Source organism: Mya arenaria, chromosome 9, assembly GCF_026914265.1.
Source record: "Mya arenaria isolate MELC-2E11 chromosome 9, ASM2691426v1".
Taxonomy (NCBI): domain Eukaryota; kingdom Metazoa; phylum Mollusca; class Bivalvia; order Myida; family Myidae; genus Mya; species Mya arenaria.
The window spans coordinates 35,502,240-35,520,114 of NC_069130.1; the positions used below are offsets into that span (position 1 = coordinate 35,502,240).

The window sequence follows — 17,875 nt, forward strand, 5'->3', positions numbered from 1 at the left end:
ATATATATATAATATATATATAGTTCAAACCCCGACCTCGCAATCGAACTATTTTATATTTGTGTGTTTGGCATTAATCATTGTTCATTTTCTAAAGGTACGTGTATAGGATGTTGTTGTTGAACCATAGTATTCATTTATTGTTTAAATTGCATTAATTTAAATACAGCCAGGTTTAATGTGTTATTTATCTGAAAAGAAAACAGCAGCCTTAACGAGTTCAATTTGAAATGAAAGATACTGGAAGCTTATTTTTAAGTAAAAGATATAACTATAAATTTAAAATAAACAGCCTTTGATCAAATTTTCTAAGATATATGGACATGCCGGATCCCATTGTCGTTGTGTGGGAATCATTGGGTAGTGACCCAGGTTCAGCAGTACGAAAGAGCCAACCTCGACATCTGGGTCGATTTATTTCAGCAGACAGTCGATATTGCAGACAAGTTTCAAGTATACATATGTACCATAATGTTTATCATGACAGAGGGATTCGTTTTTCGGTCAGGTTATGTCTTAAGTTACGTAGTTTCTTTATTTCAACACACGACCTGCAAATGTAGCATTTATTACGAATACAAATCCCTGATGGCCCGGAATTATTTTATTGGACTTGTCAGATTTGATAGATATAGATATGGCAAAACGATAATTTAAAGATTCACTCTTACTCCCAAGTAAGATAAATCATAATATATAATATTGTTTAAATATTCCAAAAAGGATGAACAAATGTGGATAACAGTGATTCTTATGATGAATACCGAGTTTAATTTGAAACTCGGAAATGAGCATAAAACACGGTATGTTCACAATATTGTTGAATATGATGACTACAGAGACTACGTGTGTAGCTAAATTTACTAAAACATATATCTGGAGAAGCATGCCCCGACCGCCCTCTAACAGAACGGGCCCCTATTCGATTTGGGTCTATCTACGCCCATGTTGATATCTTGGTGGTGTTGGTGTTAGTAGTTTGTACTCCGGGTCCCGGCGTGAGCACATTAAAGGGTCCCAGAGTGACAGTTCAACCACCGCATACCTATCCTGGGCAGAACCAGTACTAGGTGCCTTCACCTCTGCAAGGAACTGACAACTTCTGTACATGCCAGGGGCAGAGTGCGAATGGCCGTAGAAAGGATTTCATAACCAATCACAACAGAAGTGACCTGGTCCGCCCGGGAATCGAACCCGGGTTGTCCGATTCAGACCTGCCGATTGAGCTAACCGGGCGGACCGTTGATACCTTGGTTGAGAAAGACTGAGTTAAGTACTCTTACCTGGGCATATAACCCGTACTCCCTTCGATTTTTAATGCTTTTTTTGGACTGTTTCAACGAAACATGTGCAGACCCCGGCCCGGCTACAGTGCTTACGTGGAGCTACGCCAGTGACTGTGGCTTTACCTTTGTTACATGACATACAACTGTTATAACACACGTTTCAAACACTTAATAATAATTATTTTACTCTTTGGTCTCGCACTTTCAGATAAAAATACAATTTAAGTATAAAACGCACTGGTTGTAGTTATAACTGATAACATATCCACTCCCTCATAATGACTCATGCGAAGATGACGGATATTTAAACATTTATTGCATACATTGGTAACATCACGTGATAATGTCAATCAACCAATTATGCTACAGCCTTTTGCTGAAACGCAGTCAAACTTATTTTCATCCTTTTAAAACCTTTTCAACGTGAATGTCTTTGTAATAAGAACTTCCCGGAAAATTCAAACAACAATTAACTGATTAAATACCCCCACCACCACTCAACATGTATCAACACCGAAGTGTGTTCTTAATCGCTTGTAGACAGGTCTTTTCCAAGACGGGATTTTCTTTGATATGACGTATGGTGGGTTATTTTATTTCATCAGTCAATTATTGTGTGAATTACCCGTGACATTCATATTACAAAGTCAGAAAAAGACAAAAAAGGAAGAAACAAAATAATAAGAAAATATATTAAAAACACGCTATAACATCGAATTTATGTGAACATGTGTTTTTGTCGCAATGTTTTGTACGGAAGCAAATGTTTATGATTCATCTTCAAAAAGTGGGATTGGCATTTTCCTATTAAACGGTGAAGTGTGTTAATGTCCAATTTTTTTTAATCAAACATGCAATCGCTTTCAAGACCAAATAAGTATGTTGGCATAATGCAAAGGTGCAAAAGTAACGTATTCAGTTTTGATCAAAGGGAATAAGTACAAACGATTTTGAGAGTTTGCAGAAAAAACCATTGAAAAAACATATTTTCACTCGTGCAACCGTGAAAATATAATTTTGTATGACCCACATGGAATAAAATTACGCCGTCGATAATACAACATAGTTCCCATAGAGCTCGATCCACAGCATTACACGTTACAGGCGTGTACCGCTTGGCGCTTGTTTTCTGAAAACAAAACTACAAATAATTGTCTTTTTATATCCTTTTTCATGTTTTAGAAAGAAAAGCCTGTTTGTTTCAATGTAAGATCATAATCTATTCAACCTCCTGAAACACCAAATGTGTGTAGCTTTTTGGTGATCACTCGGTGAAATATATATTAAATAATTGATTGTTTGTTACAGTGAAGAAAATTTAACCGATTTAGCACCCAAAGAAAACGAACTACACCCATTTCCTGCTTACTCGGTGAAAAATATTTCCATTTAAAACTGAAACAAAACATTATTCTCTTTTAAAAAATCAATACACAATTTATTGTTGAGTATAGCCCTATACACATTTCAGGTAACATAAGTGTGTGAAGAAGCACACAGTTAATGTAACTACGGATATATCCGACGATGCATACATTATTTGATCGCATATATATTATCGATATCTTCTAGAGTCCTTGCTATTTGCACTGCGTTTTTATTCTGATTGTACAAGAATAGCTGATCAACAACTCCTCTTTCATAGGCAGCCATGAATCCAAAGTTGCTGTGTGTGAGAATTAGGACATCACACCTGGCCAAAATGTATTGCTCCAAAAGTGCCGTGAAATATCCTTCACACGCAACATTCTTTGGCATATGTCCAAGCAAGTCCACGTGCACAATTTTTCTTTTAAGAGTGATTGCATTCTTTAAAGTCAAATAACTTTTTTTCTTGACTTCGTCTGCATCTGTTGCAATATAAATCACGTTTTCCGGTTGATCGAATTGTTTGAGGAATGTAAATACAGTTGAAACATTTGGTTTCCTATTGCCTGATTTCCAGTCACGTGGTATTGAAGGATTTCCTCCTGTTCTTATATGCGCACAAACAAGTTGCCGATCCATCCTTTGGTTTCTGTAGAATGTATCTATTTCTGTTTCCAAACGTTGGCCTGGTTTAAACAGTACATCTAAAACCACTTTTATTGCCTCTTCATTCGAGATGTTAGTTAACAAATTCACAGCTTTTGTGATATTGTGACGGCGTATTTCTGAAAATGATAACCAATTCAGCATGAGGATAACGACCGTTTTATTCCATTGGCTAAAATCCTGCTTTGAAACCTTCGATCTAAAATTGAAATTGCCTAACAAGTTAAGAGACATTGAATCAATGGCGGGCATATTTAAAGCATACTCTTTACATATCGTCCAATCGTACATATTGGGTCTCAAAATTGTCTCAAGTTTACATGGAGTACTAACATCAATTATGAAGGTTCTGTTTGTAAGCAAAGCAAATGTGAATGCTGTAATGATTCCTTTCTGTCGGTCTCCAATGCCTCTACAGAGCATTCCGGGGTTGCATCGGTAAATAATATACCTTCTATTAGAACATTTTTCCACAAGGCTTTGACCATGAATGTATTGTACAACGCTTTTATAAAAAGTATTATTGTACAATACAGTTGACGTAAAGAGGTTTTCTTTGTAATTGTCTAAAGCGAAATTGGTGTCTTTGTCGACTTGAACGGTGCTTTTGAATACGAGTCCCCTCGATGCATAGTTAGTGTAAGAGGTCCAAAAAGCCAAAAGCATCATCTGGAAAATAAATATAAATGAGTGTTTTTATGCTGAAGAACTACATTTTTTCTTATGGTGTGCTATTCTTAACATTGTTTCCAATTAAACATTAACATCGTTTTTTTAAAATATCTTGACAAAAAAACAGTACATTTCCAGTGTTACTAATATTTACTATGCATATGTCAATGAAGGCTTATAACTCCTTTTAATTATTGTCGAGTTATGCTCTTGTTCGGTTTAGACATCGGGCGTAGCCCTTGTTGTTGTTTTTTTACTGATTGATATTCAAACCTCTGGCTATTTTTCATAGTTTTAATCTGTTTTAATCCGTCTGCGTTGAAACTGTTTTAAATAATATACTGTTCTTTCCCATATAAATACTTTAAATATAAAACTATTCAGAATCTCTCTTACCGATATCACCATAACGGTTCCAACAAGTTGTTTCCTCATTTCATATATTGTAGTCATTTTATCAATCCAAGAAAACTTTGCTTTATGAATCAAACGACATCAAGGATGCAGAATATCTTAATGAACATCTGGTGTGATGTAATACATTATTGCTAACATACGAAGCAATGGTTAGGTGGCACAAGTTGTGATATCGTTATCTTTAATATTTAAGAAATAATTGCAAGTTAATACAACGAAAACAGTTTAAAAATGCATTCACTTATAAGTTTTAGTCCTAAACAAATTCAATTGAATGTAGACAATGGGTTTAACAGCCATAAACATATCGAACACTGGTATTTCAGCTTTTACTTTCCATTCGACATTTGAATCTCCAATATTTGTATATAATGTGCATACACACACCCGTTTAAAAGCAAAGAAATGTACTGGATTGGATTGAATTACTGCTATGACCATTGCATGGTTTACAAATGGTTAGACGTATATGAAAATCAAGTGAAAATTGTGATTAATGTGGTCCGTTCAAATGTCAAAGCTATTGTCGTCAATGCGGATTCCACAAAAGACAGATTGCCATATTCGAGATGATCGTTTTTGCAAGTGTGCTGCTCTAATACGCCACGTAGTCTAAAAGAGAATTCCGAACGCCAATAGTATCGTTTAAGAATATATAACGTTTCAACGGAAAAAAATCGTAGCTACAACCGTATTGTCTTTGTAAACAATGGCATGTACACTGTGGTTTTTGAATCACTTTATGAGGGGCTGTTGACATTAAACTGAAATAAACATGAACTTTTGAATCTGTTTCTGCCTTCCCCACCCACTTTTGCTCTGTGGAACTAATACGTGAATCACTTGTGTCAAGGGTCTGGTAATTGATTTTTCACAGGAATTTTTTTATATCAAGATGTTGTAACTTGTCATTATACCTGAATTTGTCTATATAATAACATTCAATTCATAAATATATCATTATATTTTCAGTGTCAAATATATACTATTTGTTATATGCTTCATAGTTGTTTTAACATAACTATTTCTTTCCTCATTGCTGCATCATTTTCATCCAAGCGTATAAATTTGTCGTTACTGGTGTGTGTTTTTAGTAAAATGCTATAATATTATAGAGCTAATGTTTATCCCTCTGTTGAGCATACACAATTACAACATCCTTGTTTATCAAATCTCCTTAGAACTACCGCCATAGACCTGTTGAAAATACGTACGTACATTGCCCAATTGGTGTCTTGACCGGAAGTTGTCATAAGAGCATCTGACGCGGTATGCAGCTATGCATTTAAAACACTGGTTGCATAACGGACATAAGATAGCATCAATAACAGCAGATAAGAACATTATTTTACTAAGTGAATCTTTAAATTCAAATGAGTATAAAATACAGCGATAATGTAGTTTACAATAATAATACCATTAGAATTAGAAACACATTGCCTTGAGTTTTAACTGAATAATTTAATCGTAGACCCTTTCCAATTTAATGGTGTTTTCCAGATTAGAACCATGAAATTTTAAGAACTGCTGATAAGAACTTAGACATTTTAAGAACTCTATATTTAGGTAAAGGAAACTTTTTTATATTGAACAGTTTTGTAGTGCTACTGGCATTAACAACGTTCAATGTTTTAGTCTATTAATGATGTACCTTTGATATTGTTAATATCTTTTTTGATTTGGTATACCAGTAAATTACAGTGGGTGTTTGTAAATGCTGTTTTGGAATTAAAAGTTCAGACTTTGAAAGCATACTCGATGTAAAGACGAACTCATTATTGTTTGACTCAATGATTGCTCTTATTATAATTCCATGTGGTTTGGTAAATACTTATTTTGTCATGCATGTTTGACATGAGTTTACTGAATAAACTTGTATCTTGGGGAATCTATGATTTGAAAGATGTAGATAAATTTCTTTTCAGATTTTGAAAACGTGTTCTTGTCGTTCTTTCTCAAACTTCCAATGCGGTACTTGGTGAGTTAGGTCATTTTCCAGTATCTTTGCTATGTAAAACAAGAACATTTAGAATTGTTTTATCAAGATTACTATTATGTATGCGTTAACGTTTACGTTATGTAAGACGTTAACATGTTCAATATTTATGCAAGTGATTCGTTGTACATGAACAAGTTCACGAACTTTTGTTTTTATTTGTCAATGTGTGTAGATCTCATTCTAAATGTTTTTGTAGATGAACAAGGCTATGAATTTCCGATATTACCAACTTGACTTCTCTGATAAATGTATTTTTGGCCTTCAATGGCACACAGTCAACGCGTTATATTAGTTTATTTATATTTGAACATTATATAACATCAGAAACATTATAATAAGATGTGAAGAGAGCCCATATCGACGTGTATTTCATCTTGTATTTTAAATTTTGATTTCATAACATATATATTTTTACGTGACTCTTTCTATTTGAATATATTAGTTTTTGTTTCTATTTTTTGACTATGACTTTACAATTAAAATAACAGCGCAAAACAATATGCTTCCAGATTTGTAACGAAGCGAGAGTAAATATTAATGCGTTTCTTTGATTAATTAAGTTATGCCTGATTAATTCGACTATTATGTGCATATCGCTGTAATGCAAACAGCTTGTACGACGCAATCCGTTATGTCATGTATTTGTGTTGGGTTTCTTTACGTTTAAGGGACAAGACACCTAAGTATACGACTGCAAGAAAGAAAGAAAATTGTCGAAAACATGCATGAAATTGATTATGTTGTTTACACCGAATACACTCTTAATTACTGATGTGTTACATCGCTCACGACACATGTACAATTCGCAGTATTTGCATAGTTTTCCTAATCGAAATGTACTGGGTTTGTCTACCACGTCTGTATATCCATCTGTACTAACCACGTGGCATTCACATTATAAACTGGGAAACTGTAATTCGTTTTTTTTTGAACGGGTAAACTCAGCTCAGACAGTGACACGATATTCCTTTTATCATGTAAAATTAAATATTATCTGCGTCTTACTAGCTTGTATTAACAATTCTAGGCTTGTTTCGAGGAAATACTGTATTTGTACATTTGCTGATTTTGAGACCATCTGGTGTCTAGTCCCTTTAATGCATCGTAAATGTTGCATGTGATACTGTTCGTTCAAAATAAGCAGAAGGTGAAATATCATCCGATTCCAATGAAACAGCTTTAACCAAGGTTAAATGTGGGTAAAGGTAAAGAAACGCTAATAAGAACACCAGAATTATTCGTTAACGGGACCAAAATAATCTGCAGTAAAGAAAATCATCCGATAATTTAAATCAGATTAGTTCAATATTTTGCTATAAAGAAATTATAATGTTTATATTAACGTGAAAAACTGATTTCTTGTGATCTATACACAGACATAAAACTATTTGGGATAATTCGTGATTGTGATACACCCAAACAACACAACTCTGTTTCAAAAGCATGCTATATAGTATACATACTTTGAAAAGTGAAATTAAGACTTAAATACTGCTTCAAATCCTTTAAGACAAAGGTGTCAAAACAAGAGGTCATTTTACCAAAAGAAAAACATAAGAACTGTTTAAGGAAACAGTTCATGATACAATCATAACTGAAAGTTGTTAAACTCAAGCGATAAAAAGGCAGGCGCGTAGGAAGGAAAATGACATTGGGGCCGCGGAAAGCGTGGACTGGGGAGGGGTGTCCCCTCCCGTAGATATTTTTTTTTCAAATTTAAGCATTGAAAGACTCGATTTCCAGTGAGTTCAGGTTTTAATTTTAATTTTATGTTTACATCTAAACCTTTTTTCGGTTAAAATACACATGTGCCATTGTTATGTTTTCTATGATCACGTTGCAGTGCTACAGTGTTGTGGCACCAAACACCACAAAGACCGTAAAACTCCACACAGTGTCATACTTTAACTAATTGTTACTAAGCCTTAAATACAAACTTAGTCTTGAGGACACACACCTTGATATATATTACTGTAAAGTTCCTGCTTGTTGTTATTTATATTAATGATATATGTTACATTTATTAATATGTAGTATTGATGCTTTAAACTTCTAATAATCTAATACTCTCGGAAAGTCTTTTACTGCCATAACAACACGCCTCTACATTCAGATAGTGTTTAAATGTTTGTCTTGTCCCTTTAGTTTACAAATCATTAGTTTTTCCGCTTTCTTGTCACTTTAAAACCGTCGGAATGTTTTCCTTTATTTAAGAACCAATGATGCACCAAGTAGTGAGCAATAATGGTATACTGTTAACAATACACTGTATAAATATAGCTATCATGAATAATAAGGACATTCTTGTTCAATCATAGACTTGCTTTTCAAACTAACATTTAAGTATAAATTCCAAATATTTGAAAAACATTCCATGACGGCAGAAATTTAAAGAATGTTTTCTGTTTATGAAGTTATAACAAATGTACTTTGGACACATGATTTCATAATTGTAAATTTATTGAGGCACTGGTTTGTGTCTTGAATTCATTTTTACATCGCGCAGTGATACTTGCTACTCAGCAGAGTGGTCAATAAGTCCGAAGTGGGCATCATCCTACCGTATTTTTCGATATGTATTGCGTGTAGATATATGATGGGTATATAATATAGTTAAAAATATCCAACCATTGATCCTCCAGCGAACACATATAATTTTATAGATGTATATGGGGAAAGTTGTTGCAAAAATGTATGACAAACAGCTTCTTAATTAGATATGGAAGAATTCATAAATATAGATGTTGGTAGCTATAGTTTTATAAGTTCCGTTCTGTTAGTTGACAAAATAGTATTTCTTTAAGTATTTCCTTCTAAGAGCATATGTTTCTTTTAAAATTGATCGGCAAATTATTGTTTAAGCTAGGATAAACAAGTTGACAAATCGGTAGCTCACCCAGCTTATAAATCGACATGTTTATATGAGCTGCAAAATGTTGTCACACATCTTTTTTGACAACCATATTTTAAAATAAATCATAAAATCGACTTCTATCAATCAAGTCGTGTGTAATTATTTTAAAAAATTGCTTAAGGTTCATACTCCAGGAATAATCAAACTGTTCATTTAAAAAATAATCAACACCACTGTTGTTCATAACTTCTTACCCGCCTATAAATAGCAATTGTCAAAATCCAAATCATTTACGATATTGTTGATTTGGGCGTCAGATCGCAGCTAAGTAAGATTGTTTACTTAAGTCAGCTTGAATTATCTTTAATTAAATTCAGAAAAACGATCGATAAACCTATGTTATGTTTGCCAATAGCAACACTCTTTTCTAAAATATAGATTTCCAAAATTGTTTTAACTTTTGCCAAACTATCAAAAATGATTTTTTTTTTTCATGTATTGCAATTTAAACCAATTATTTTCTCTCTCATCATTATTGTTTTGTAAGTGCAATTCTAAACTTCTTTTTAACAACTCTAAGTATCTTTCAAATATGAACGCCGGCTTATACAAAGCAAGGCCATAAGTATGGCAATCTACATTCGTATAATATATGCTCTTGTATCGATTTAAATCACATAAGATGCATACGCATGGAATAACCTTTAATCCATGCCATAGCTGTCAATAAACAGCCTCAATCAAACCGAGCCTGCTAATTGTGTACCGTATATTGTGTTTCCGAAGGATATCTCTTCCTATACGTATTTGTAAGCGTAATGGTATTATTAGCAAAGAACATCAGTAAACACGTTATATATTACCTTTTGGGACGTGTGTAGTAAACATCAAAACAATAAATATCTACATTAAAGTTATGGAAGCCAGAACTAGGGTATTACTAGTTACACTGTTAGTAACTGTGATGAGATATACACCCTAAGCGGTTTAATACCATACGAGAGCGAGTGCATAATGCATAATATAATAAATAATTTATATGTGCAGTGTAAATGGACACCCCTTTTAGGGAGTGTCTCTCAAATTTCATGAAAATAAGTAATATGAGGTTGTTAACCGCTGGATCCCTCTTGTTTGGATCATGGGATGTTTTCCTACCCTGCGACCAAACATCGCATTAAGGAACAGCTTCTGGGCACGTCGATTGAATATTAAAGTGAAATATAAAAATATTGGAATGGAAACAAAGGCGATGTTAATTGCAACAACGCATAACTTTTCACTTCGATTGAATAGTAAATTGATAACACATCTCTAAAAAGAACAAATTATATGCTTTCAACGAGGCCTTTCTCTAATATGACTTTAATTTGTGCCCCTGTAGTTAGCATCAAATAACTGACCCTGCTGCTTTATATTACTATTAGAACAGTTTTTTCTTTCAGGTGGTGGGGAACAGCCTACTAGGCTCGGCCAAAATGTGCTTAAGACATTTAGTCGTAATGTTCCATAGGGCTCATAGTTAACATTCTGGTTAAGCGGTCTTATTGCCGGCGCGCGCCACCCTTAAAATCGTTCAAGTTTTCTTTTTTAAATAAAGGAAAAAATAAAATACGCATAAAATTCACCATTTCGGACTATAAATCGTTTAAATTATCTAAGGGACACCCCCCCCCGCCAACACTTTAAACCAACTTCATTTCGGTTCTGAGGGAGGGGCACAATTCAGAAGGTTACACCCCTAAGTTACGCCCCGCTAATGTGGAATCCTGAATCCAGGTTATTGACTACGAGGCTTTAGATTAAATTGCATTTTAGACTTTAAGTTGCATTGCTCAATAGGAATCGTAGGTGGTTGTAATTCAGTTCAATAGCAGTGTGTCTCTTAACAGGTCTGTCGTTGTTGTTGTTTGTTTTTTTTAGGGGGGGGGGGGTACTCGGCCTGTCCCTGAAGTTTTTATGATATTTTAGTCATCAGATTTAATGGCGACTTAGTTAGCACGTTGGTTATTCAGTCTAATATCATCAGTATGTCTCTGACCAGGCTATTTGTGAAAGTGTCACTCTTATTCAAAATCAATATATACACATATATCAAACATAAATTTTGAGTGATAAATCTTTAACTATTTACTAAATAATGCATTTAATGAAAATATGAATTACTGATCAAAATATTGTAGTCGTGTACACCTGAACACGCACAAATATTAAATGATTGGTGAATGCTAAAAGTTTTACTCTGTTCTATTATCGTCTACAATGTAGAAATACCGTGTTTCTGCATCTTTCTTTCAAATTAAGCTCGGTAAGAGCATTTTATTTCGATATTTATTCACCCTTTTTGGTATATTAAAACAATTGTATCAATCGCGGTAGATCTTTTTTGGGAATAATTTAAATGGTGTGGCTTCTTGGCTTGTCACTGAGGATTCAATTGTAACTGCGGCTTTTAGTCGTAATGTTCGCTGGTTATTTAGTACATTAGCAGTGTGTCTCCAAACACGTTCTTCATTTATCATTTTGGCTTCTTTGCTTGTCCCTGTATAGTTAATTGTTTTTTTTTTTTGTTTTTTTTTGTCTTTTAGTCGTAATTTTCCATACTAAGGGGCCATAGTAAGCACGTTGGTAATTGAGTCCAATAGCAGTCTTCGTTAATTGTTATGGCTACTGTGTCTGCCCTTTTAGATCATAGGTTTTGCAATGTTAGTTTTTTAATAATGTTAAAAACACAGAAATGTGTGGCATGAGGTCCTAGGGAGTGCTGATAACAAATTATGCAATCATTTAAAATAAGAACATTTTTGGAAAAATGGTGACATTATATCACCTTCTTTGCAACACAAATGCAGTGGGAACAAACTTCCAGGGAGAGGCAGCCTGCCGCAGAAGCAGAACTGGATTTTAGAAGCCCTTTTGAGGGCTTTCCTGATTTGAAATGAAAAGAAATCTAGAATGTCATTACTAACAATAAATAAAACAAGAACCAAACCAACTTTTGTAGTCAGTAGAAATTCAAAATGTCCCATTTATAGGGTATGAAATAGAAAAAAAAATAATGTTCGTGTGAAACTTCAGCAAAGTGCTTGTTATAATGATAAAGCATTCGAAGCAGTTCATATTAAAGCTCTAAGAGTGTTTATAATCAATGAAAATTGTACGCTTAAAACATGTATAATTACATGCAATTAACTGCCAGAAGCTGTTCAGTGATGATTTGTTGATTAAAAGAAGTAAATAAAATTACTCAATTTCAACACAGTTTATAAATACTGTTTCCAACGTTCTATCCTAAGCCTAACAATAAAAAGTCGATGTTGTCGCTTGGATTTGGGCCTCTTATACGTTTACACTATACATGATGAGAAAACTAAAAGAAATCATTGCAGTATAACAAAGTTTACGTTCATATACAAAAGGCCACGCAAATGGGTTGGCCCACGAGACCCTATAACATCAGTTACGGCCTTTTCCCATAAGTGACAACCTTTCCCTTTATTGTTAATTGAAAGTGGTTCGTGTGTAGAAAAAGAAGTATAATTGTTCATGTATGATGTACTGTAGGTCATTTAATTTACGTACATGTATTAAATAGTATAACCAGCATTTATCATTATGGTTTATAACAATGGAGCTTGTAGAGAACTAGCTTATTTGTGCAGGTAATCATCACGAACAGATGGGTGTAAAGCCAACAAAGGAGAGGATTTGTGCTTTTTATACATTATGAGTAAAGTTATTGGTTTAAGCTCGATTGTGAAGACAGCAGAAATCTGATACGGACCAGTCTCAAGTCCGCTTCCTGTGCATAATCCTGAACCGTACACCAGATGTACCCCGTCTGGGTGAGAATTATTACCCTTTAACTTCGTTGTTGGTTCTCAATTAAATTTTCATTATATCTTATAGATGAGTTTGTAGCCAACATTGAAGGGGAATTATTTAGTTTAACATACATTTATTATGTCATACTATAAACATTTTAGTATGACAAATACTGTTGTACAAACCTGACATAAGTTATTCCGATTACGTGAACACAACACATGTTCTGTTCTGATCTTGAGCCTTTTGAGAGCATTTGCTGTATACAGTACCACACATATATATGTTTCAACATCATTCACACATATTTGTTAGTACAAGGAAATAGTTTTTATGTCTGAGCCACATGATTACCAACGATCTTGGATCTAAATTCAGACCCAAAAACTCAAAAGTGAAAATCTTTATTTCCTCTAAGGACTCTATAGATGGTTGTCAATAATCAATTGAAGTTAATTTTCCAAAATCATTGACTTCATTTATCATATTGGTCAGTTATTAATAACAAAATAATCCAATTGGCTACATCGATCTTAGATCATTTTAAGACTGATATTGCATACCAGCCCGAGACTTTAAAGATGCACTCTCACAGATTGAACGTTTTGACAACTTTTTATATTTTTTATGTTGGAACGAGCCAATTCTTGAGAAAATCTATGGAAATTAGTCAGATAAGACTTCTGACAAAACAACTGAACGCAGATTTTTATATTGAAGTTCCAAAAATGATGTTTCATGCATGTTTAATATAACATTGATTTTCGAACGGAAATATGAAAATCTGCGATCTTATTTTTTTTCAGCATTCTTATATCATTGGTTTTCAGAAATTTACGCAAAAATCTGCTCATTATAAGACAAAAAATAAAAAAAGTTGTTAAAATTGGTATTTGTGAAAGAGCAACTTTATTGCCTTTAAATAGAAAGACACACTTGGTATTCGAAATATCATTTATTGATTTGAGTATCTAGTATCACTCGTACGTTGACATTATACATGTACGTGGATATACAATTTTGATTATCATATATAACAACATATCAAATAAATGGTTGTTACAAAACGTTAATAATTTTTTTCATTAATCATATTCTGTGACACAATAAAAAATAAGCAGATAATTTACTCACACACGCACGCACGCACGCACGCACGCACGCACACACACACACACACGCACGCAAAACAAAAACATTATAAGCTGAGAAAATACTAACTACTGGTTCAAACATTAGACCAAATCCAAATTATAACAATGAAATAATTTATTAATTTCGATCCTTTCCGACGCTTCAAACCTTGTACGAATCTAGGTTAAACTATAGTTGTCAATTGTGTTAACATAAATGCCAAAATCCTTTTTATTAAGCCCACAATGATTTTGATTAGAGCAGTAAATTTAAACTCTGTTTTCATGCACCCTGTAGTGTTCAGTCATTTTACGCCAGAATTTAAAGCGTAAACTCGAATCAAACCTTTTTCTTGATTGGCTTCTAATTAAAAAGGAATATAATGCATGTAAACAAATGTAGCTAGGATGGGAACAACCTCCATTCAAGTATAAACTGTATATAAGTATACAGTCTTGGCACCAATTGTATATGCATACATAACAGTAAACACAAAGTAACTTAATATACTGGAAACTCCTATAGGGCATAAAGACAGTATGGGAAATCGTACACGTATAATTTTAAAAAGTTCAACACTACCCAGCGAAATATACCCCTGACATAATCTGCTGTCTCCAAACCATAACATTCAACAATTCCAAACGGATTTGACCTTATTAGGCATAGGCATGCCTATGCCTCCTACTTCTGTCATACTTTGAAAAACCACATATTTCTAATATGCTACAAACTCGTGTAATTACCCATGTAATTAAAACTGGCAATGCATACCTAGCAAGCAGACTTTCGAGAGTGCAGAACATAAATGTAAAAAGATACATCAAACCCTTGTATCTAAAATTGACAATAATAAGATATATCGGCCTTTCAAAGAAAATGTTGGATACCTCTATCAGCAGGAATGAGATAAATGTGGCCACAAAGGAAATTCTAGTGATGCGAATGCATTTGGAGCATACATAATCAGCGCGAATTTTTGGTTGACAGAAAAATAGCAGAGCTAAAACTATCACACCAATTGCGGAGAAGATGATCAAAGCTACCCAGTCGCAACGTGTAGCAATGAATTTTTTTGTAGAGCCCGTTTTACAATGATCTGCAAACGGTTTTATAAAGCTAAAATCGGCATTATTCTCATTAGCAGATGCAAAAATGCACACAGCAAAAAAGTAATATAACGACAGCAGAAATGTAAGAACAATGTGTGTACAACACCATGCACCCGTTGTTGACTGGATACTGCTATGGCTATACGCTGTTTCAGAAATGTTATCTGGACCATTGACACACGCGGAAGCAAAATGTTCACAGTTATGAATAAACAAGTTATATTTGTATTCTTTTCCTTTCATACTCACGGCTCTGGCATACGTCTGGTCATGGTCAAATTTTCTGTGAGCATAATCAATACGCTTTAATTCTCCAACATATTTAATTTCGTCTTGTAGTTTGTGTGCGTCCGAAACTAATTTGCTTCGTCTAGTTGGTATGTCAATCACGTTTATGTATCCACGAGGTATTGTGTCACTAGGCATCTCAACTGATTCAACAATGGCATGGTGGGTTATAAGGAATGCAACTGGTTTACAAAAACATGACATGCATTCGATTGGAGTTTCTATGTGGTCGCCTCGTTGAAGTTCATCAAGGTTTTTTATTTCCATAGATTCACGACACACTATACAGCCCCGGTTGCTTTGTATCTCCTGGAAATAGTTAGGATATTAAGGGCCAATTCATCAGAATTGTGTTAACGGCGCTATAAAATTTCAGATCTTTACTGCTCTGGATTTTTCACGAACTGTGACACATATGCATTACTTTTTTGAACCCTTTAACAAATATGCATTTTTTATATAATATGACAGCTCGTTTTACAACACTTCATGTTTGAAAATAACAAAGTCGCATTGGTAACTTAAACAAAGTACTGAACAGTCTGCCCTAAATTAAATGCTAGCAAGTTTATGAAATTAAAATACTCGATTAACATCTATTCTTATAAAAGTAGTGTCGTGTAAAGTGTTGAACCAGTATTAAGTATTTATTTTACTTCTCAACTGTTCTAGAGTCACATAAGACCACACCGAATTAATGTTTCGTTCCTCGCATTTTTGAAAAAAATTGAGCGAGCGAGCGCAAAAAAAATTAAAATACAATTTTGTCAGTTTCCATAAAAACCGAAGCGAGCGAAGAGCGAAATATTTTTTTTCTTCTTTTATATAATCAATATAAATAAGAGATCAATATAAATAAGAGAGATTGTTCAATTGGATTACTTTTAAACCCATTTGAATGCACTCTTGAACTGAACATTGGGAAAATGTCCGAATACATACTATTTATTCATCCGGTTTTAGTACACACATTATTTGGATAAACATCTTTTCTAATTAAATTAAAACAAATTTTAAGTATGATGATCATTTATAATCAAAAGAACGCTGTTTTTAGAAAAAAGTTTGATAAGAATTATATAATGTACCTGAATCACTTAAACACCATTTGCAACTAAGGTTTGATTTCGGATGTTTAAAAAATTAAATTTTACTCTGGCATCATCAAACCTCAGACTCCATATATGTATATTTAAATTTCTTTACTTTATTTCGTTTTGAATATCACAGTCAATGTCATGTGCTTATCAAAAGAAAAAGAACAAGGGTATGTGCAGAGTACTTTTATGGTCAATTATGCATCAGCCAATTGTATATGGCCCTCTTAGTCCGGAATAGCGGGGACTTTCACTTCTGGTCAATCTACTACCGGTTAAAATACCCGACTTGCAGGGACAAAGTGCTGGTAAAATCCCTGCCAAATGCCCCGCACCCCGAGATACCTTGGTAAGGCCTACTCTTAGTCCAAATAAGTGTTAATTGACGTATTTTTATGATTTTTGATATGGCAAATCCTTCAGGGATTGGAAGAATCCCGTATAACTATTATTTTAGACTAGGCCCATTCCCTGCTATTTTCGGATTGAAGACAAAACCACCGCATTCACTCAGCACTGCGGGGCCACCTGGAAGGTAACAACACGGTCAATTGCCTCCGCTGTCCCCGGTATACCCCAGGACCAGGGGTGAGGGGGTGGGGTCAGTGGTTACAATTGACTGGTGCATTATAATCCCGGATTATGCTGCAAAAGAAAACAAAATTTAAGGTGATATACTTGGGCTTACCTATATTTTGGTCCAGCCAGACAAGTGTTTATATCACGGTATTAAGCACTCGATCAAAAATAATAAAGTTAAACAAAACAATAACCTTGTTTACTTACTTTTATCCTAAAGATAATTTAATAATCAACATTTCCACATTAATTATAATACAGGTTAAACGTTCAAATAACAATTGTCAAAACAAAATAATCATTGAAACAAGGCCGCCATCTTGAATTCAGTACCTAGAATCGCGAGCTGTGACGTTATCTAGGTCAAGTTATTTCAAACAGGCCAACCATATTTTAATTAATTGGTTTAAGTGAAAAAATCACCAGACAAATCATCAAAATTGTTAACATCAAAATTTCAACTATAAACAACATATTTAAAGTACTTTGTCAGACTTTCTTATTACTCTTCATTTTTTTGCAGTGGGTGCAGTATAATTTATCCCCACGTCTGAGGACTGGTGTTTAGTAAATGAGTC

General features: G+C 33.9%; 1 protein-coding gene across 1 annotated transcript; it reads right to left on the reverse strand.

Annotated features, from left to right (window-relative positions):
- Positions 1-14,100: 14,100 nt before the first annotated feature.
- LOC128203418 (uncharacterized) lies at positions 14,101-17,627 on the reverse strand. Its single transcript, XM_052904828.1, has 2 exons — positions 17,505-17,627; positions 14,101-15,930 (listed from the first exon to the last, which is right to left on the reverse strand). The coding sequence occupies exon 2, from the start codon at positions 15,886-15,888 to the stop codon at positions 14,881-14,883; it is 1,008 nt and encodes a 335-aa protein (XP_052760788.1). The 5' UTR covers positions 15,889-15,930; positions 17,505-17,627; the 3' UTR covers positions 14,101-14,880.
- Between the last annotated feature and the right edge of the window lie 248 nt (positions 17,628-17,875).

Excerpts from the sequence above, each read along its gene's own strand:
- LOC128203418 (XM_052904828.1), bottom strand. The coding sequence starts at position 15,888 with ATGGAAATAAAAAACCTTGATGAACTTCAACGAGGCGACCACATAGAA.